This window comes from Echiichthys vipera, assembly GCF_963691815.1.
Source record: "Echiichthys vipera genome assembly, chromosome: 13".
In the NCBI taxonomy this organism is placed as follows: Eukaryota; Metazoa; Chordata; class Actinopteri; order Perciformes; family Trachinidae; genus Echiichthys; species Echiichthys vipera.
This window is the reverse complement of record NC_139838.1, coordinates 2382344-2405002: the sequence shown is the minus strand read 5'-3', so window position 1 is coordinate 2405002 and position 22659 is coordinate 2382344. Positions and strand designations below refer to the sequence as shown.

Here is a 22659-nt window from a genome sequence, read left to right as displayed (position 1 = left end):
TTATTTGATTTAAATCCTACATTGTGAAAATCTTCACTGCCTTTGTTGGTGCATTACAGTTCTTGGTGCGTTATTGCCGCCAACTATCAAAATGACATGAAACCTACATCATCCACCACATATCCCCAAAGCAATTTCAGTCAAAAGCAACTGGACTTGGTTATTTTTCCAGGAAAACGTTTCACCTTTCATCCAAGAGGCTTCATCAGTTCATGTACGCATCTGACCAGGCTGGGACCGGTCCAACTACTGGTGCGGAGATCCAGGTATTTAACCTCTCACAAGGCTGATGATGTAACTGGAACCCTTTGTGCTCAAAGTGCCAACGACAGTCGTTAGAGTGGCAGTCGTTGGTGGGAAGTTGGTTTGGACTTCGTTAGTGCTCTATTGAGTCTTAACGACAGTCATTGGAGTCACAGGAGGCCATTTGTGAACAGTTGTTCTTAGATTGTTGAATCTCCTGGGAAGGGATGAAAGGGCAGCATTGTAAATTGGAGATACGTGGTGTCTCAGACCTCCTCTGTTAAGCGATGGTTTCTCTACTTTTGCATAGATGGCTTCTTTTACTCCTCTTTTGAATTAGGTATAAGAAGCCATCTACTACCACTCTAACGACAGTCGTTGGCACTTGGAGCACAAAGGGTTCCAGTGACATCATCGGCCTTGCGAGAGGTTAAATACCTGGATCTCACACCAGTTAGTTGGACCAGTCCCAGGCTGGTCAGATGCGTACATGAACTGATGAAGCCTCTTGGATGAGAGGTGAAACATCTTCCTAGACAAATAACCAAGTCCAGTTGCTTTGGACTGAAGTTGCTTTGGGGATAAGGATGACCTGGACAAATGAGAACATTCACAGGCTCCATCCACCACATGCATCCTCGCCCTGTGCATAGTATTCATTGAATGTGGACCAACTTGTAAAAAGCATTGATTTAGACATTGCTTCATGTACAGTCTTTAAGTATTTCATCATACTACAATAATTGCATGCAAATAACTAGTGGATAAAGAAAAATGAGCAGAGGTGTACATTTATTAATAATTATTATTATTCATATTTCTATTACCTTAACTAACTAACATCATTTCTAATACTCATATCTAGTCTCTCTCTCTTTTATTATAGTTATTGGTACTTGGTGTTGCTCATGAAGGAATTGTTGGGTCTCTAAATAAATACAAATAAAAACTCATAGTGCGGTCTGGACCTTATCGATATGTAAAGTGTCTTGAGATAAGTTTTGTTATGATTTGGCACTATAGATGAAATTGAAATTAATTACAATTTCTTCTCATAACCATTTAATGCAAAAACATTGACGTCAACCTTTTCTGAAAAATACAAAATAATGACATCATCTCCACTTTGTTACAGCGCTGACAGCAATGATGAACAAATGTGAAAGCAACAAAATCCTGACGATTTTCTCTTCCTCCAGCTACGTGTTGGACTTCTGTCGTATCCAGAACCTTTTGACCTCACTGTGTCCCTGCGGCGTCACCACCATCACCCTGTGAGCCACGTCCTGCCACACCAGACAGCCCAGACCCTGCACCAAAACAAAGGCATTAGACAGCAGTAGGCTACTGGCGAGGCAGACAGTATCAGCTCTGCACTTACAGGGAAGTCATCAAATAGTATAGTAATAAATCCAGAATACCCTTGTGGATGATAATATTCCCCCAATGCAAATGTTCTGGTCTTCTATTTATGGTGATTTGATGTAGGAAAAGGAAAATTTGAAAAATATTATATAAAATTAAATGACTGGTGCTATTTAAAATGTTCCATAAAATATATCCTGTAAAGCACATTCTGGAAAGATTTAAACTGATTATTAACCTGTTATTATTATTTCTGTGGTCTATGCAAAGATACAAAGACGATCGGTCCCTTATTTTTTAAGTTGTATGTATTCCAAAATATGTTGAATTGATGTGTGAAACTTTAATGTATTTTGAAAATAACTCAATGGACAGAAATGTCTGCTTTTTAAGCTAACTGTTTGGAAAATTCCATATACATAAAATGAAATGGACCAATAGGAAATGAAACTAGAAGTGATGTCTTTAAATGTTTGTTTTTTTTCCATTCCAGCACCCAGAGGCATCCGGCTGTTAAGACGTAACACCCTTTCAAAATATGATATCCTGGTCCAAGCCGGTCCAAGCCTCGTATTTCTCCAACGCTGCAGTGTTGTGTTCCCTGTTGCTTGAACAGATTTGAGTTTTAAAAAAACAATGTAATTGTCATTTGACCTCTTTCTTATCTATGAAAAAGTTGTCTAACTGACCAAAGTGGTGACCGTTATTGTTCAGATGTCCGGCCGTTGTTGTCTGTTTTGTTTCAATGGAGCGTTTGGACCCGGAAATCGTATTTTGAAAGGGTGTTCCATCACACTTAACAGCCAGATTAAGCTAAATATCACATGAAACAGAGAAGAGCAGGAAATCCCCTGATTTGAGAGGTTGAAAATGTTTTTTCCCCCCATTTTTGCACTAAAAAAATTACAGTTAATCAATTTTCAAAAATCCATTAGTCAACTGCTCATTGCAGCTCTATTTTTATGCCATAACTGAGCTCCCTGGCACTTTGTTGCCCTTTAAACTAAAAAAAGTTATCACGGTCAAAGAGATGGAGGGGTAGATTATTTTCTAGAGCTGTTGTTAAAAGGCCTCGGCTAGCATAGGTAGCTTGTTGGTGTAGTGGGCCCAACTCAACCAAAGCAGTGTTTGAGAGAGCCTGCCTGATGACCCTGGAGACTCAGCTGTAATTTAACACTCAGGTACAACTTTATATTGAAATCCTGTTATTTCCTTTGGTAACAGACATCATTGGCATGTGGAAATGTTTGTGATACCAGAAGGGGGGGGTCATCAGTGTCTGTCGGTGAGACTAGAGGAGCTAAATGCAGTGAAGCCAGCTGGACTACTGATGGGGCCCCGCCATTCACACGAAAGTGAAGTCAGTGGTGCCAGCCAATACAGATAGATTGTAGATATAAGGCCAGGTCATGGCGCACAGTATGTGTGTGGGAGTGGGATTTAAAGGCATGTTTGGTCAGAGTTAGAGACGGGTGCTACGTGTAAGATTCATGACTACAGCCTGATCCAAGCTGCAGGTCAAAACATCATTTCACATGAATACTGGGCCTCCATAGAAACCTCAGCCATCTTTCAACATGTGTATACATCTAAAGGTTGTGCAGCATCACATCAACAAGTCGTAAAACAGCAGTGATCAGTAACAGAAGAATATACAGAGACAGAAAATACATCTTAACTGATCATTAAATCCATAAAATATTGATTATAAGTCATGAAGATAGGAAACCAAATCCAACCTGAGCTCTGTCTCGCAGCACCTCGAAGTCAGCCTGGGAGAGGAACTGGTTATAGAGCACCCCTGAAGGAGACAGCAACATACAGACGAGTGAGAAATGAGGTTAAAGGCCAGCACAACGTCAATACTCCTCTCTATTACTGTGCACAACAGCTCAGACAGCAAGAGTTACAGCTCAGCTCTATCCACTGGCTGAGGCCAGCATCTGTAACTCATAAACTTTAGGAATCAATCAGCTCACAGCAGCTCCACAGAGAGCTCTGGCTCCACCACACTGAGGCAGCGCACCGCCTTTGATCATCCGTCCTGAGTGAAGGAAGCTTTTTGTTGGATTAATACTGTATATAATAATTATAAATATTATTATTGTTTTTGTTAAAGATAGTGCGACTTGCGCTGCTCATGGAGGAATTGTTGGGTCTCTGGAAATCATAAACAATTCATAGTGTGGTCTTTACCTCTAGTGTTATGATTTGGCACTATAAATAAAATTGAATTAATTTAATTGAAATGATCACATCACAGTGGACAGCTCTCAACCCATCTATTCACACCTGCAGCAAAATGTGTCTTCACTAATCACTTGTGATCTGATTTCACTTCCCTGCTCTGTATGTAATTAAACTGGTTCTGTTGATGTATAGTCTCCATATTGAATAAAAACCCTATGTTGTTGTGTTTCAGTTGTTACTGTCACATAAACCATTTTTACAAACACGTGAAAAAAGCATTTCCTACAGTTTGTGTGCCAATGGTCGTATGTTTCCGACAGTGGTGCGATATGTTCAGATTTGGGATGTCACGATAGTTTGACATTACAATTACTTTCAGAGGAAATATCAGGGTTTTATTATTGGATACTGACAAGAGGCAGTATTTTAGACAGTAAACAAAAAGGCATTGTGAACTCCTCCAGCCCAGTTTAAACTGGTAACGTTAGTAACGTTTCATTCACTCCTTTGCACTCACTTTTAGATGCCATGCATTGCAAACTGGATATCCAACTCCCTGCTCATTTTGGAGGTATCCAAATGTTATGGTTATGAAACTGTGATCCCGAATTCCCTACTCTTTATACAAATGCCATTTTCCGAATAACTTATGGCTATAGATGATGTGGTCATCCGCATAAAGGCTCATTTATTCTCTAGGTCAGATATGCATACGGATACGGACGGAGCCCTCTGTCTGTTCTGTGTGTACACTTTGTCCGTATTTCTGCACGTATCCTGCAAGCTTGCGGATGCGCACCGATAAGGACCAAATGTTGCAGTACCACTGGTAATCGTGGAGGCAGTGTCGGGCACTGTACACAAAGATTGCCGTGAACACCAGGAGTGAGCAAGTCATTAAAAGCCAGAAGGACATCCTGAAATACTGAAAGTGATGTTCGTCATTAATTTGTCTCATCTGTCAAACAAATGTGTGGAATTCTCCGTCCACACTCTGGGATGTCTTCAACGTCTACAACGCTGTCCACCATTTTGCCTCCTTCTCAACAGATGCAGGATCATTCTCTAAACTTTATTGGAGTAACTTTTGAATCTGAACGACACCCCCTAGAGGATGTTTTGCTCAACGTCCATTCCAACGTAAAGGAGCATGAAAGTATTAGGGCAGTGACGATTAGAACGTTAATAACGCACGTCTCTATTTATGTATGAAATGGAAGCATAAATGAGCCTTGAAGATGACATTTACAGGATTCAGAGGAAGGGAAAATATCGTATATCAATTGATTCAAATTGAGAACAATAATGGATCTGACACTGGACCCTGCAGAACACCTTTAGTAATATTTCGAATGAACATCTACCAGTTTTACAGGCAACTTACAGAATCCAACCCAGGAGAATGTATTTTCCTTATAATGCCTCACATGGTACAATTAGTGTAATGCACATTTCCACAACACAACATCCTCAACACTCTCACTTTCTCTTTGAACATAAATACTGTTTTCATTCACCACTTAGTTCCTGTTGCTTCTACATGGTGTTTTTTTTTATATCCCTGGTTAGCTATTGTCAAAAAACTTAGCACTTCCTGTTGATTTTTCACTTTAAAAGCCTCCCAGGAAAGGGAGGGATTTTGCCATTTGATGTGCTGGTAGACTTTCAAAGTGATCAAATAATATAACTGACAATATTTAGTGTTTTAGTTGGGAGTATGACATGACTGTATTTTTATGCTGATTAGTGCTGAGGAAATTTACATTGTACTGAATTTATCAAGACAACTGGTACTTGTGGAGGAAGTTAATTTGAAGAGGAGAAGAGCAGAAAATTTAAATAAACTAGGAGGAATACAGGCCTATCATCCAGAAATATCAGTGAATTCAACACAAACAGGGTTTACACACAGTGAAAAATAATCTCACCCTCTGTGAACTGCAGTCGATCCCTCTCTAGTTCCCACAGTCTGATCTGATCTGTTATGGTTGGAGGCAGCACAGGGTTCTGAAGCAAAGAGATAGCTATTAAAGGACAACCAGGTATTATTATCAGAATGAAGTGTTAGGGGAATGGATGGGTTGATGTTACCTGTTTGAGCATGACGGGGTGAGCTCTGGTCCTTAGAAAGTGGATAATCTGGAGGGTAAAAACACATTTGACACATTATTCAGGTAGATGCTTTCAAGGAAAATCTGATCTATGCTTACTGTGTCCATGACATATCATATAGACACAAAGCACAATCTTAAACCCACTGTTAATAGTCAACATTCAAAATATAAGTAAGGAACTGTTTATTAGCTGAGATATCTTTTTGATTGATTGGATATAGTCAACATCTTCATCAGTGTAATTGCTGACTCCCTAGACTCTAATCAATATAATTAGGAATCTGACAGCATTTACTGTACATGATGAAGGTGTGTAGGCAAATAAATAAAGATACCAGCAGTAAGGAAGACAGTGACAGTGAGAGAATAGGGACTTGTCGACCTCTGTACAATTTGGTGTGGAGAAAAAGACATTGAAAAAAAGGACTACGTACAAAACCAACTTGGATTGGTAGAGAAGACTAGCCTGGTGAGCCCATCCTGATCACTGAGCTCTATTGTATTTTACTCACAGATCAGTCCGGTAACGTGTGACAGAGAGCATTTGGAGCTGTTTGCCAAGCGACTGAACTAATCAGCATTGGTTTTGAAGCGGGTTTGACTGTGACTCAACGCATGCAAATCCGACCTGATCCAGACACATTGAGAGAGCAGTAGACCTAATTCTGTCAGCCGCTCACTAACTCTTTTTCTCTGGGATCCTTCTGTTGAATATGGACCGGGCACCTGTAATTATCCTTTCCACACATTTTTTTACTTTCTGAGCTTTGCCTCAACGCTGTTAGCACGTCATACGCTTCGTTGATCTGATTGGTTGATTTGGCCCGTATGTTGGTGATAGAAAGATGGTTTATCCAATCAGCAACCAGTATTTTCGCCCGAAAGATCTCCAAAGGAGACTTCCCAGATGGATCTGCTGAGACAATGAGAATCAATCCATCTGGAGGAGTCAGGTTAAGAAAAGATGTGCAGGACAGGGAGTTTCCATTGGTGAAAAGGACCTCTTTACATATTTTTTTTTATCTTAAAACTCACTTGCCCATATTAGCATTAAAACAGGCTTTGCTTGCTATAATTTGTTTCAGTTCAGGCTCGCCATCAGTAGATCTCTTCCTTGTCCCGCTGGCCGAGGAAGCGCACAACTCATTTGTTTGGATCAAGGTGCAGCTGGAGATGGATGGCTTATGTGGTAGAATTTTCAGAAAGTGACACACTCCCTCAGAGGTGGATCCATATACTGAAAGAAAGGGCGGTGGCAGGTGGCATGCTCTTGTACAAACCTGAGTAAGTGCAAAATAACTTGGGTTCAGCTGCCTTTATATGACTTTACTGGGGCGTTTCCCTGCTAATGCCAAACTGCCTGACACTCGCATCCAAAAATGACCAAACATATTCATCCACATACTAAGAACAGATTGACTGTCAGAGCAAGTTTCATAGGATTTTCTTATTTTGCTGTGGAGGACAATAACACTCAGAGGGAATTCCACCTGACTCTTGTTTTAAGACATGCTTGACAAAGCGTGAACCTTTAAATTAACTCACTGTACTGTTGCAGTTGTAGCTTTTAGAGGCTTCTAAAGAGCTCAGTGGCATGGCTAATGTAATCAAACTAAAGCAAAGGTGGTGTTTTCAGAGTGTAAACTAGAGGCATGGTTGAATTGAACATAAAAAGGTATCAGTTCTTACACACATTCATACTGAGCATTGGTTCCCCTTGAGTAAATTAATATGTTGTTGGACTGAACTTCATCATGGCTCAGTTCTCTGTAGTTCTCAAATCAAACTCCGTGTAATGAACATATTTGCAGTGGTCGAGTACCTGTTGTGCTGTGATGCCGTTGGCGATGGCTTGTTGCACTGACTCCCTTGTTACCTGGGCCACCACTACATTGGGGAAGCGATACAGCATTTCACTGAAGAGAGCCACCAGAGCGATCTGAAGCTCGGAGTCTGTCAGGGACACACAAACAGGTCAGGGCAGGTTCTGTACACTAAAGTTAAGTAGTACATCCTTTCAAACCAAAAGACAAGTATCATTTAGAAACATTGAATAAATTGTGGTAAGCTTTAGATGTGTTGTATTTTCGAACATCGGCCAGATCGAGGCTAGCTGCTTCCCCCTGCATCCAGCCTTAATGCTAAGCTAAACAAACCCTGAGACATCCAGCCTGACGCTAGTGTGGCTTAGCAGATGTATAGTGCTCGGATAAAGCCCGACATGTCAGGCACCCTCCTCCCCTTTCACTATCTCCATTATCAGGCTTAGAGCCCCCAAAACTATTGTGATTAGTTTAAAGAAATACAAACAATCCAGAGTAATATTCCCCCAATCGGAGAATGATAAGCCGGTGTAGCCAGACCACACTCTAGTGCTGGCAGATATATGAAACTATGACTTCACAGACTTGTTCCAGACTATATATGCGAGTAGTCTTGTGTGGCAATCACTGATTTTAATGATTTTAATGTAGTGCAGTTCACAGTTTACATGACATTCCATCAAATATCGATAAAGTCTGCCAACCTTCTCAAAATGCTTTCACATGAATAGGGATGTATTAGTTTTAACCTTTTTTATACAGTCGATGGTTTTAACATGCAGCACGAAAAGCTTCCAGTGTCCAGACATACTTGTGTAGGCGTAGATACGATAATTGGTTTCTACCACGATGAAGCCTGCGTCCCCAGTACCAGGGGTGGAAGCCAAATTAGAGGATGAGGAGGAGGAGGAGGAGGAGCTGGTAGTGACTCCTGCAGCCAGAGAGATGGCCAGCCTGGTGGGGTAGTACCTCCTCGACTTCCTCTAATGACAGTAGACAGAAGAATGACAGAAAACGGACATATTATAACTATAGATGTGCATTATGACTACATACAATATTACTAAACAAATTCCAGCATTTCTAATTATTAAGTTCAGTTTTATACACATGCTCTAAACCTAAGTCTTTTCTTTTTATCAGCAAATTCTGCTTTAATGAGTCATGTTGTTTTTGGCCGTTATTCATCAGTCACATGCTGCAAACAGTGACAATTACTTCATGCAAAAAAGTAATTGTCTTAAAAGACATAAATCATGTAGGGATGCACCGATTTATTGGCCAGACCATCCTGATCTCACAAACTCCACTGTATTTTACTCTCAGATCAGTCTGGTAATGTGCGGTGGAGTAAATTCTGAGAAGTTTGCCAAGCAGCCGAACCAATCAGCGTTGGTTTAGAGGTGGATTTAAGTGAAACGAGAAGAGACTGCTGAGTGTAAACAACATGGAGGCTTCCACGGATGAGATGCAGCTATGGAGCAAGCCACTGACTAACTCTTTTTTCTCTGGATCCTTCTGTTGAATATGGACCGGGCTCCTGAAATTGGGCCTTTGATCCGTAAATTCACGTTACACAAACGGAAAATATCCTTTACCCACATCTTGTTTCCTTTCTGAGCTTTGCCTCCACGCTGTTAGTATGTCATATGCTTCGTTGATGAGAATCCATCCATCTGGAGGAGTCAGGTTACCAATTTATTAGCTGAACATCAGTATCTGCCCATATTTGTCGTTTTGACTACAATCATTCAAGTGTATTTTTTAGTGAAAGGTAGATGCTTCACACACATCTTCAGATCTCTACAATCAGCACAGTTATCAGATCAGCGTCACCAGTTGAGTATCTGACCAAATGTCCCCTTCTGTTCTGAGTTACGAAACATGATGACGTCACAGTGAAGTTGACCTTTGACCTTTTGGATACAGAATGTCATCACTTCATCCTTTTATCCTGTTAGACATTTGTGTGAAATGTTGTCAGAATTAGCGTAGGAATTCATGCTTGAATCCAAGTGGACGTTTGCATCACATTTGAAGAAAATCCTACCAGGTCCTTTCCTCCGTGTTCAACCTGAAAAAATAACGCATCCGGCCCCAGCTGTTCCCGGTGCAGAGACATATAAGGGCTTTTGAAGCAGTTATTTAAAAAAAATAAAATATATATGTATTTTTCATGTGAAAGAAGGTGATAGCAAAGGTCATTTGTAGGGTTGAAATTGTGCTCCTAAAAAGATAATAGAATAACAACAAAAACAAAATAAACAACACAAACCAAATAAACAACAAAAACACATCTGTATTGGCCAAATAGTTATTTAAAAACATCAACATTTAGGTGCATCCATAAAATCATGAATTTTTTCACTTCTTTGACCTAGGAGAAACAATTGTTTTCCTGAAAGTCTCCTAGCTTTATGGAAATATGATTCCAAACCACTGGATTACCCCTTTAAACTGTATGTACATGTTTAAATGTTTTATTACTGTAAGTCATACATGGTCTTCTCTTAACCCATTTAGACAGGAATGCACACACCTCTATCTTAAAAAGTGTAATTCCGCCGCAAAAATATCCCATGGTCTTTTTCGGGAATTATATACATTAAATTTAGCCATCGATACAGTTTTTTTGTGTATTAACTGTAAACAGAGAAATCCAGGAGAGTGGCTAACAGCCGGACATGGATAACAGTGTTTTAAAGACTTTCGTATTGGCCCCTGTACCAGCTCCTCTCATAGTAAAGTCCATTCAAGTGGATTACCAAAGTCAATCCCAAAGGAAGGAGCCCATTGGTGCTTTATTTTATGTGTTATCTATGGACTCAGTCATTTCTGCTGCTACTGTGACGTGTAGCTGTTATTGCTATAATCTACCTGACAGGGTCGGAACTGCAGGGGGACCAGCTGCCCCCGTAACTTTTGTGTTCTTAAAACTGTACTTGTAAAAACATACTGCCACTATGTCCACAAGCCTTTCCTAGGCATGGAAACAAACAATAAATTGTCCAAGAGTGAATAATTGTAAATGTAATCTTAGGCCCCTGACCCACTCAGCTACGGCCCTGCATCAAAGGTGCAGAGCAGTGTTCACAGTCCGGCTCAAACAGTGAGTCTGCTGCGGCAGAAAGAGTGGAGCGACTGAGCTGCCCCCGAGCACCTAAAGGGGAAGTTAGTTTCCCCTGCTCAAGTTTAAACACACCAGTTTGAATTAAAGTTACATTCGTATGAATGTCATGTTTGCTAAAGGTGAGTCAGCATCAGCAATAACAGTGTGCGCGTTATTTAGCCAAACATGAAATCGCTCACTCATGATTTGTGAGGGCATGTTTTCCCTTTGATCGGTTTTGGTTTTAATAAAGACACAAACATCTTCATACAAAATATTAAGCCTGTCTGTTTCAATCCATAACGTTTACAGAGGGTTGCCATTTCGTGTGCGTCACGTTACAACACCGCACAGCTCTGGCTAAGAGATCAATCATCTAGATTTGATGAGCTTATCAGTGCAATAAACCACTTACTGTCACATATCACAGCAATGACGCTGCACAAATGAAACCAGGTGACACCCTTTACTGTCAAACTGGGAAAATAACCAATACAACAGCATTGATTAGTCTAAACATAACTGTTGTGTGCGTGTGACAAATTTGATATCTGATTTTATATTTGTTATACATATTAGCTACATGGTAACGTAGTGTAAGGATAACCAGAGATTTTCACATTTTGACTATTGCAGGCAAGAGGAGCTGGAGAGAACAGAACAATGAAAAGGAAAGCAAAAGGTGAGGATATTGACAGGCTTTAGTAAGAAAAGTGCACAGCAGGAAGAGAAGGAGGGGAATGAAGGAGAAGGTAGTGAACTTGAGAGACCAGGAGGGTCAGAGCAGGAGGAGGCCACAGAAGGAGTTGAAGAAACAAGTGAAGGAGAAGAGGATGTGAGGGATGAAGAGGAGGCTGCTGCAGATTCAGAAAGAGGGACAGAAGCAGGGAGTGACCACCAGGCAGACGAAGGTGACAGGGAGGAAGAGGGTCCTAGGCCTACTGCAGCTTCCCCGGGACCACATGGTAGGTTTTTATTCTTTTTCCATACAAATTACAGTACAGTAGCATCACTCAGTAAAATAACATGTTTTCAGTTATTGGCTATTTACTGTTGTATATGTTAGTGTGTCTTATTATGTGTTTTACACTGTGTCAAATGTCTGACAAAACAAAAGGTAAACTAATGCTATAATATAGAAAAACTGTATAAGTGCATTAGATAACTAATTATTTGCCACTCTCATAGGGAGTGGTACAATACTTGGCCAATATTCCCTGTTTATAGATGCAGCTTACTGCTTTGCATGCAGACATTTTGCATGATCAAAAACCAGTGTATTCACATCAGAAAATGGCTATTCGAACTGGAAGAAGGCCACTTCCAAAGACAGTGGGGTCAGTGTACATGCCAAATCACACTCACATGTGAATGCCATGGTCGCATGGAGGGAGTACCAAAGAATGGCCAAGCAAAATACATCTGTCTTGGGAACAATGGGAGATGAAAATAAAAAAACAAGTAATGGAAAATCAAAAGTATAAAACAGACTTAAGCTCACTTAAAAAAAAGATGGGCGATGAATTGTTCGTGGACTGAATTATACGTTTTTGTTATTATTTTTGATCATTTTACTTTTTATTTGATATTTTCATTTTGCTATTAATACTTGTTTTTCATGTTAAAACAAGAAATAGTTTGAAAGTATTTTTGTCTTTGTTTTGTTTAATCCATTTACATTTGGGGATTCCTGCGTTCCCTTCTCCCATGCCACCCTTCCAAGACCTCTTGCCACCGCTTTGCCACCCCATGTGGAATTTTCTAGATCCGCCTCTGCTACCTGAATACAATACCTACAGTAATCGTTCATATCTTTCATGTCCTAGAAATGAATTTTGCTGACATGTAATCATATAACTATATGCTCCCTTTTTATTTCAGTCAAGTTCATTTTGTCATTGCCATGCAAGTCCAGGTGTAAACCATCATCATCATTCTGATGCAGTGACCCAGCTTCCTCATGAGGATCATCAGTGTATTCTCAGCTCACTGTCAGTGACAGTACTGACAGTATTTGAAGTGTAAGTGGATTTTGCCTCACCTTCCTCTGGAAGACAAGCCCAAACTCCCGCAGGTGCTGCAGGAAGGTTAGTAATGACTCGCTCATGCCCTCCACTGAGTAATCCTGAGACACAGAGGCACACATGATCAATAACAACAAAGAAACAAAGCTAGAATTTTTAAAACCTTAGACAAACACAATAAAACTGCAATGCACTCACTCTGCCCAGCGTGGAGAAGCTGAGCTGGAATAAGAACGACAAGATCTCCACCAGGTCCATCCCTCTGGACTGCAAGACACACATAATGAAACCATACAAGGAGATATTCTCAAATAATGAGTGTTGGCCTTGAACAAAAACATTGACAGAATCTCCCACACTCTAAAAGCATGCTCCATCCAGTGAGACAGTCATGTCATACTCACTGCCATCTACCGATTATTGCCATTATTGTCATATTTTACTGTTAAACTTCCTGCACATATTTGACAAGTAGATATTTTCTTGATTTTCCTTAACAATTTATTTATTCAGTCGCCTGTTCACTCCCATTGTATGTACCATTAATGTCCTCATCTTACCTATTAATTGGCTTAAAAATGAACTTGTTTCCTTTTCTACTTTACAGGGAAATGATTGATGGTTTTGACAACACGATGTACCTACTCCTGTTGCTCAGTCAGAGAGAGTTGATCCATTATCTTTTTTCATAAATAAAGCAGTGACCAGGCTCAAACAGGCCATTAACCACAGTCTGGCAGGGAGCAGAAATCCTCCAAATGGATGAGTGTGACCCCAGAGTGTGCAGGTCAGCAGCAGCAGCTCATCATGTCACTGATTAGAAGCCTGTGCCTGAAGATGTGCTCATCACAGTAATGACAGGCTACAGAGACTCTAGTGCCTCTAGGGAAACTTCACTACCTTTAATGTAGATTCCCAATCAGTGCTGATGGTAAATGTGTAATATCGCACACACTGAAGAAATTAATTTCCCGGTGTGTGCTATATTGACTGAAAAAGTTCTCCAGCAGCTTTTCCTGCATGTACCAGGGTGCATTGCCCGCGTTCACAGAGGTCCCTAAGCTCTCTTAGCTTTTTTAAGGGCGCACTCACACTGTCCGTCCGTACCATGCCCCGGGCTTTAGGGTACTTGTCCCCCCCTCCCTCTCCCCCCGCGGGCCAGGCCCGTTTGTACTCACACTGACTGGGCCCAGCGCAAATGCTTCTTGCATGTATACGCCATCACGCCGTAAAACGTCACACGCATTGATTGACGTCATCGCTTTGTATTTGGTTCTGTTTCTGGTGTTAGTGGAGACTTTTGTGCCGTTTTGGACTCTGATGCACCGATTACTCTGCAGATCCTCAACGAGCAGAGGGTGCTGCTGGGAGCCCCTTACCCGTCCCAAAGCACTCCCAGGCGGGCACTGTGTCAATACTTCTGCGACCTTCTTGGCAACTTTATTTATGAAAAGCTACAGGGGTTAGAGGTCAGAGGTGGGGAGATGATGTCATTGTTTAACAAATGCAGTTTCACCGTCCAGACGACAACGGCACAGGGGGCATTCTCAAATCTTCACACTCTGGGACCAGGTTACTAAAAAATACCATTTTCAGGCTCCAATAATGCCGGCTATGTGTGGATGGTCGGCCTAACCGATACTAAAGATGTGCGGTTACAGGAAACCGCGTCCTCGTGAGGACATTCCTATAGAAACTCCCAAAATGTCAAGGAAAAAAAAAAGTATTTAGCTATAAAAAAAAATTCTTGACACACATATACACAGTTTATATATCTATGTATACACCTAAACAGAATAATAAGAACACACACACCATCTGAAACTTCTCTCTTTCACTGAAAGCTAATTACAATATTTACTCATTCTAAATTCTTTTTTTTTTTTTCACATCAACAATGCAAAGCCTACCAGTGCTGTTCCGGCAGGTCAGGGGAAGAGAAAAAGTCACCGACAAATTATTTTAATATCCACCAGTGGATCACATGGGACAACACTTAGGTGCTAAGCTGTTTAAACTGCATCACAAACATTTATTTAGCATTTTTTTACAGTTATTTATCAGTTCATTCGCAATTATCTGCTGCTCACTCTCTCACTAATTGTCCCTTCACTTCCTTCTCTGTGTGGATGAATAGAATTAAAGCCCAAAGTTCTATTTCCAACCGTGCCACGTTTCAGTTCCATGGACAGCACGCACTTGACGCACGCACGCACACACTTGATCACTTTCTTAGCAGGATTTTACAGTAATCTCTTGCCAAAATATTAAGACACCAAGAAGCATCAAACCTCTTGCCAGAACACAGTATACGTGGACTTGTAACATTTGAGATTACTGACAGTTTTTGTGATGCACACTCTGGGGCCAAGTACTCTAAAGCACGGGCCTCTCTCTGGTTGTATTTTGGTTGAATATCCGAGTTAGCACTCACTGTGAAACGTACACTTTAAAAAATACTTGTCTATGACATCAGCACACCAGATTTTCACTGATGGAAACGTAGCAAGTTTGCAAAACAAAAGAAGAGAACAAGGAAGTATGTGAACGGTATTGCATCCCACGGCTTCACTGGCTGAACCCCGGAGTCACACAGAACAGCGGAAAAAACTGCAGGCTTTTTTCACACCATATCCATAACCCAGACAGATAGAGTTAAGAATGAAGATCTGAACGTTGTCCCTTTAATGACACATGGTTGATAACCAGTGGTCTTATTTATTGTTGGGTCTCTGTAAATAATGAATAAGTCATAGTTTGTGATCTAGACCTTCTCTATATGTAAAGTGTATTGAGATATCTTTTGCATGATTTAGCACTATAAATTGAAAACAGAATTGAATTGAACAGATGATTCACAGGTACCTGAGCAGTTTTCAGGTACTGCAGGGTGAAATACCACAGCTGAGATGCTGTGTCCAGCAGGAGGAACTGGAAGCCAGCAGATGTGATGTAGGGCGCCTCCCCTGCCTCACTGACAGACAAAGCAGATGTCAGGATAACATGGGGATTGACCACAGACTATGTATAAAGATGGAGGTCTTGACAGATACCAAAAAGTGAAGCCAAAACATCTGGCTGCAGTATAGGTCATTAACTCTGTGCGCTCCATGTTAGCAGATGGAACACGGGCCAAACTCAAAAATCACAATACACCACAAAATACATAAAATAACATATAATATATACATGTGTGTTCTTCGGTTTAATTAAAGGCATTATTTTTTAAAGGAATGTGTAAAAAAACAAAACAAATATGTGAATCACAAAATTTTAAATCGAATACCTACCCAACGAACAAATATTCAAACATTCAAATATTCGTGTACAGTCCTAATAAATAATGTTACGCTCAATTTGCTCTTTCAGCATATCTTTGCACGCAGTAGCTTTGAGGTTATCCTGGAGAATATTCTGGACAGTATTTTTTTTCTCTTCCAAAATTTCTTTGTTGAGTTGACAGGCAAATAAAAATAAAACAGTTGCATACTGAGTCGGCGCTTCTGCTTTAAAGTGAAAGAGAAAAACAAAAAAAAACCAACATGAATCCCACTAACAAACCATGTCAGACGTAGTCACAGTAAATAACAAGGTAATTAACTAACATATAACATAAGTAAAGGATTCAGGTACAGTAAGACAAAATAAGAGTAAAAAATCTAAATAATAGTAAAAGTGAATAAAGTAATTAAAGAAAAAAAAGGAGGGGGGGGGGGGGGTTTCCCTCCTTCCAATTATTAGGAAGCATCCTCAGCATCATCAGAAGTAACAGTAATACTGTTACTCATAAGAGTCAGCAACCCAGGTTTGGTGGAATGCTGTCAAAGATCCCCTCTGTGAAAACCTTAACTTCTCTAACCTTAGACATTGTAAAACTTCACGTATCCAACTGTTATGAGTCGGTGGAGAAACATGTTTCAATTTAAGGAGAGTGTTGCGTCTGGCGAGCAGGGTGGTAAAGGCCACGACACATTGTGTAGTGATGGGCAGATTTTTAGACGGAGGGAGCCCAAAAAGAGCAGTCATGGGATTGGGTTCCAAATTTGTGTTAAGAGTCTGTTTGAGGGTTTGAAATATATTGCACCAAAATTCAGCAAGCTTTGGGCACGTCCAGAACATGTGTGCGTGGTCAGCTGGGGACAGCTTACAGCGGTTACATTACTGTGACTGGGGTATATCTTAGCCAAGTTGGCGTTGGTGAAATGGGCTCTATGTAACTGTAATAGGCCGAGCCTGGCACAAAGGATGAGTTGACCAGTTTCAGAATGTCCCTCCACTGGTCATCAATAATGTCTACCCCCAAATCCTTTTCCCATGCATTTTTTGTGATACAGTGAGGAATGGGCTCAGAAGAGCAATCTTATTATAAATGACAGATATCAGTCGTTTGTGTTGTACGTTGAGAGACAGGAATTGGTTCATCTCTACTTCAGGGGGCGGTTCAGAAAATGTGGGAATTGCTTTTGGATAAAATGTCTCATTTGAAGGTACCTAAAAAGTGGCTATTAGGCAGGCTGCATTTGTCCGACATAGAGGCAAAGGACGCAAAAACACCTTCGTCATACAGGTCCTTAAGAGTTTTGAGGCCCTTATCTGATCTAATGTGTAATGCAGGGTCGGTGCAGGAAGGGGGAAACGGGGGCATGGTTCGAAGCCCTTTGCAAGGCGTACTGCTTCCTGAACTGGATCTAGATTTTAAAGGCATTAACGACAACCGGATTATGTGAGACCGTGTAGGCAGTTATGGGGAGCTGTGAGCAAATCGTAGAGTGCAAAGAGCAGGAGGAAGATGTTATCTCAGTATGAGCCCAGGGTGGGCCAACGTCTGCAACTTCACCGTGGAACCAATATAAAAGTTTATTAATGTTGCAGGCCCAGAAGTAGTGGTGGAAATTAGGGAGTGCTAGTCCACCTTTAGGTTTAGGGAGTTGAAGAATAAGTTTTTTTTAAAACGGCTGTTTTTTTCTGCCAAATAAAGGCGTTAAGTTGTTGGTCTAGGTTAGAAAAAATGATTGGGACAAATTGGGAGGTACAGAAGATACAGAAACTTTGACCATCTTAACCCTCTGAGGTCGACGCCCAAGTGATGTATTCTCACTGTTTATATCAATATCTTAGCGATTATACAGTGTGCAGACGTGATCTACAGGTATATATTGCAGAAGAGTCCCATTTCCCAAAAAGTCCCATTTCCTCTAATCGTGAAAATAGTGAGAGACAACACTTTTTCTCCAAAAGCGATATTGACCAAATTCCATTTCAGACATTACATTTATCTACTATTTTATTCATATATTACATTACTTTTGTGAAACAAAGACTTTGGTAATCTCGTTTCAAACAACATGAGTAAAGGTGTGTTTTCACAAGAGTTATGAAGAATTTGAAAAAGTGGAATTCGATTTTCAGAATGTGGGCCCAATAATCTCTTTACATATTGCTCTAGGACAAATTTGGGCCTTACTGCACATAAAGCTGAGTTTGTTCTGAACATTTCCATATAAAACACTTGGGTATTATGTTATATGCAAGTGTGGTGTAAAAATCAGAAAAAGACTTGATAAACACTGGATAAGAAGCGAATTTTAAAGATCAGCATGTGTCTCAAACTAATCCAGTAAAGGGCCGCTGTGGCTGCAGGTTTTCATTCCAACCAAGCAAGAACACACCTGATCCAACAAATCCAACTGTGTGAAGGCGATTCAATCGGTTGAATAAGTCTAGTCAGGTGTTTATATACAGTCTATGGTTACACAAGACCATTGGTCTTTATATGCATCTCTGTGTCACTAACACAACAAGTAAATCTGTGTTTGGACAAAAAGTTCTCAGGATTTTCATCTCAAAACACAAGACAAAAGGCATTGGAACACATTGGATGGAATGAATGAAATAATCAGATCAGGAACTTTTTGGGGGTAAAATGTCCCAAGAACTTAATTCAGACCCTGGTACCTGCGGTCTAAATGCAACAAATGGTTTCCTCAAAAGGTGCAGCTTTATTTCTAGAGTGTTATCAGTACTGGATCTCTCAACACTAACATCCACATTCAAGTCAAAATAAACCCAAATTGTATACACAATGTACACATAGCATAGACAAACATTTTGATAAGGATCCTTTAAATCCTGTACATGAAGAATTGTGAGCCAGGTAAGTAGTGAGCGGGACATTGGGCGGTGTAGAAATACACTTGTCAGTGCTCTCTATTATAATGAGTGCTTACCTTTTCATGAGTCCTGCTTGAACCAGCAGCTGAGCCAGGTCCTGACTGACAGCAGCACAAGGAGAACCCACCATGAAATGCAGGATGACCTCCCAGCGCTCCATAGCGTAGCGGTCCAGACTCTCAATGTCACGTGCGTGGCGGTCAGGTCCCAGTGTGCTGCCCTCGTCTGCCCAGGCTCTGCCCCTGTGTGTCCACATAGCAGAGGAGCCTCTTAGTCTGTGACTTCAAACAACAACACTGTACTTCCATATTAGAAATCAGACTTAGAGCTGATAAGACTTGGTTTGTACTGATGGTGAGATTTGATTAAAGCTACGGTCTACGATTTGGAATATTGATAATTATTATTAACATCGTTTATACAGCGATTATAGTCGTGTAGTCTGATCTACACAATATGAAAAGCAAAAAGAACCAAAAAAATCCATTCAGTCTATCAGCTGTAGGCCTGCATAAAAATTGACCAATGGGAGCCATCCGGTCCGAAAAGTTCCCATTGGCTTGTACTCTCCATCCAATCCCCTCGTCTCCCCTGCTCCTTGTCATCCCGCCTCATCCCCTTCCACTCCCCCTCCCTCTCCCTCTCTGTAAACTCTGAGCAGCTAGTGATTAGCTTAGCAGCTCAGCTACTGGAGGATTCCTCTGAGAGGTGGTAAAGGCTGAAGTCAGCAGACTTTTTGTTCAACAGGTCATTTTTGTGTTTTATTGTGGTAGATGTTCCATAAATAGCCTCCATTAGTCTGTTCCAATACTGGCTTATGACTGTGAACGTCCCCAGCCTGATAAACGCCTATGTCAACACCTAGTTTGTAAAGTATCCTAAGATTACTTTTGATATGATTTGGCACTATAAATAAAATTGAATTGAATTGAATGTTAGCATACATTAGCCATGTGTTTTCAGCCGGCCGGCTTCTGGCTCTGTGTGATGTTAGGAGGTGAGGGAGGGCGATATTAGAATAGGGGAGGAATCATGGAACACTGAGGGGAGGGGTTTGTTTGGGCGGGGGGGTCTTTTTTTCAAATCTGTATCAGAGGCTTAACTGATTTTCAGAATGTGGACCAAAGCTTTAATGTATTGGATCCTCAAACCAATCACATCCCAGCATGTAGCAGGTGTGTTTGGTTTGGTACAAACATTTAACAGGTGAACCTCAACTAACACAGAGCTGTGTGTACAACAGCTGAATGTTGGTTATGGAAAGATGAGTTTGTAAAGACAGAGAGAGAGCAGAGTGCTGCAGCCTGGTGATTAAATGGGGATGTCACAGGGAGCAGACCTACCCGCCCAGCAGGGCTATCCTCAGGTTGTCTTTGAACACTGGGTTTAAAATGTAACCCTGCAGACCACCCTGCAGCTGCTGATTGTGCCAAAGGCGGAGTCCTGCCAACACCGAGACACATTCATGGTGATCCCTGCAAGACAAAAACACTCACAATAAACTCAAGTGGTTATTATCTGAAATGTGAAGTCTCCCGCAGAGTAGGTGGTAAACTGTGAAAGGCTTTTTTACACAGCACCTTCACCTGCATGATGCTTTTCACCCTAGAAGAATGCACTACACAAAGCTCAGTTTTTATCATTTTTTACATTCAATCAGTCACAGCAGACTGCTGACTCAGCTTTTATTGCCACAGAAATCCCTGGCCTCATATGACTTTACATAAACCCATTCAAATGAAGAATGTGACAGAAAGGCATTATCAGACCCATCAATTTAAAAAAAAAAAAAATATTAATTCAGACTAAATATATGTTTTATGGAAAAGCCATTATTTTATTCTGTACCCCTCAAAATGCCCTGTGGGTGTGTTATTATTTTTTTAAATATAGCTTTTAATAAAGATTCTAAATATTCACCCTTTAAACTCTGGAGAGGCTCATCGGACTAAAACCATAGACTGCTATCTGTATGTGGCTCTTGCAGAAACATATTAAAGTGTAACCACAGGAGCTCGTCGGTACACTGGTCAAGTCCCTGTCAGTAGTGCATGCTGCTGCCTGAGGTCAAATAGGTGGCAACTCTGACTGATGATGGCTGTGTCGATAAAAAAGCCCTGCAGACATAGCCTTTTCCCAGTGCTGTTCACAAGTTGTTTTAGACCTGAAACTGAAACTCAGATTCCGTACAGACTGGATGAATGTAGGCTGCTAGCTGGGAGTTTCTTGTTGTTTCCTGCAGCGAAGGGGTTTTGAGAATGGCAACACCCAGACACAAGAAGGGGAGCAAAGCCTTTATCCCCCCCTTTATCCCAAGACTGTACATCTGTTGAGCCAGACCACACAAAGTGAGGCCTCCAGATTTTATATTTGAAGAAGAGAGCACTGATATCAGATCTGTACTCTGGATCAGAAGACACTGAGTGTTTAATTAAGGATTTACCAAACTAATGTAGATGTAAATGAAAAAGAGCCATCATGAATAAGTCCCCTATAACAGGTCAGTGGGGGAAATGTTACAAAGTGGTAATTAAATGGTTCACTGCTGCTAGAGGACTAATGACGACGGAACAAAAGGGAAGTGACTTACTTCTGACTGTCTATTTTCACCCACAGTGCCAGTGCAGCCTGGGGGAGAGGCTGATCCAGGAACAGCATACGCATCACATAATTCTTGGCCAGAGAGGGGAGCTCCCTGTGGGAGATCAAAGACAGTATACAATGACACATCCCAACCCCCCTGGAGTCATACGTCCATGTGTACAGACACCATACCTGTAAACAGCCAGACATGTTGCCGGATGGTTGTAGAGTCTGTCCAGAACCTCAGGACTCAGCTCTCTCAGGTATTCATGCAGGTTCTTACACTGCAGCTGGACACGGAGCTTCATTATCTACACATTTAAAGACAGAGGACATTAAACGCACCCTCACTGTTTACGGTCAAAGTCGTTCATACCAACGGGAGCAGAACGTCGCACCAAATTCCCTTAAAAAGTCTCTTGTTGTTGTTATAGTTATATAGTTAGCGTGGCTTTGCTGGTCCCTAAAATAACAAAATGCTCTTATAACATATGACTGAAGTGCTTTTATTCTTTGGTCCACACGTATGTTGTACGAAACGTCCTAACGTTGACAGTGAAAGGCGGCAGCGTGTTAACAGCTTCAGCGGAATGACTTGGAAATGTTCCATTAATGAGTCCCTCCCAACGGAGCAGCTCCAGGCACAAAGCCCTTTGAAATCGTATTGGCGTTGTGTGTGTCAAATGTTTTATTTACCGGTGAGACGGAGACACAACATCGACCGACTGACAGCAAAACTATTTTAGAAACCAAAATAAGGGCATTGTTGTCATTCGGCAGTTGGCTCTCACTGCGCGGCCATGTTCGTTCTTCTTCTGTATGTTCTTTTGGCGGATTGCTATACAGACCTTACCGCCACCTGCTGTACCGGAGACGCTACTACAGGATCTACTTTACTGTAAAAAGAAAACACAGTAAAAAAGAAAACATACAACATCAGCACTAAAGGTTGAATATGTAGAATCTTTATTAAAAGCTATATTTAAAAAATGAATAATAATAATAATAATAAAACACCCATGGGGAGTTTTTTGAGG

General features: G+C 41.0%; 1 protein-coding gene across 1 annotated transcript; it reads right to left on the bottom strand.

Moving 5' to 3' along the window:
- Nucleotides 1-1179: 1179 nt before the first annotated feature.
- On the bottom strand, nt 1180-22430 carry gtf2h4 (general transcription factor IIH, polypeptide 4). The gene is made up of 14 exons (XM_083925317.1): nt 22319-22430; nt 21815-21933; nt 21630-21734; nt 20383-20514; nt 19096-19281; nt 15734-15842; nt 13067-13135; nt 12886-12969; nt 8547-8718; nt 7735-7865; nt 5890-5937; nt 5727-5805; nt 3348-3409; nt 1180-1553 (listed from the first exon to the last, which is right to left on the bottom strand). The coding sequence occupies exons 2-14, from the start codon at nt 21928-21930 to the stop codon at nt 1443-1445; spliced, it is 1404 nt and encodes a 467-aa protein (XP_083781443.1). The 5' UTR covers nt 21931-21933; nt 22319-22430; the 3' UTR covers nt 1180-1442.
- Between the last annotated feature and the right edge of the window lie 229 nt (nt 22431-22659).

Excerpts from the sequence above, each read along its gene's own strand:
- gtf2h4 (XM_083925317.1), bottom strand. The coding sequence starts at position 21,930 with ATGAAGCTCCGTGTCCAGCTGCAGTGTAAGAACCTGCATGAATACCTG. Across the intron at positions 20,515-21,629 it reads GTGAAAATAGACAGTCAGAA|GGATCACCATGAATGTGTCT; the intron begins GTAAGTCACTTC and ends TTTGTCTTGCAG. Across the intron at positions 8,719-12,885 it reads GGCTTGTCTTCCAGAGGAAG|AGGAAGTCGAGGAGGTACTA; the intron begins GTGAGGCAAAAT and ends TACTGTCATTAG.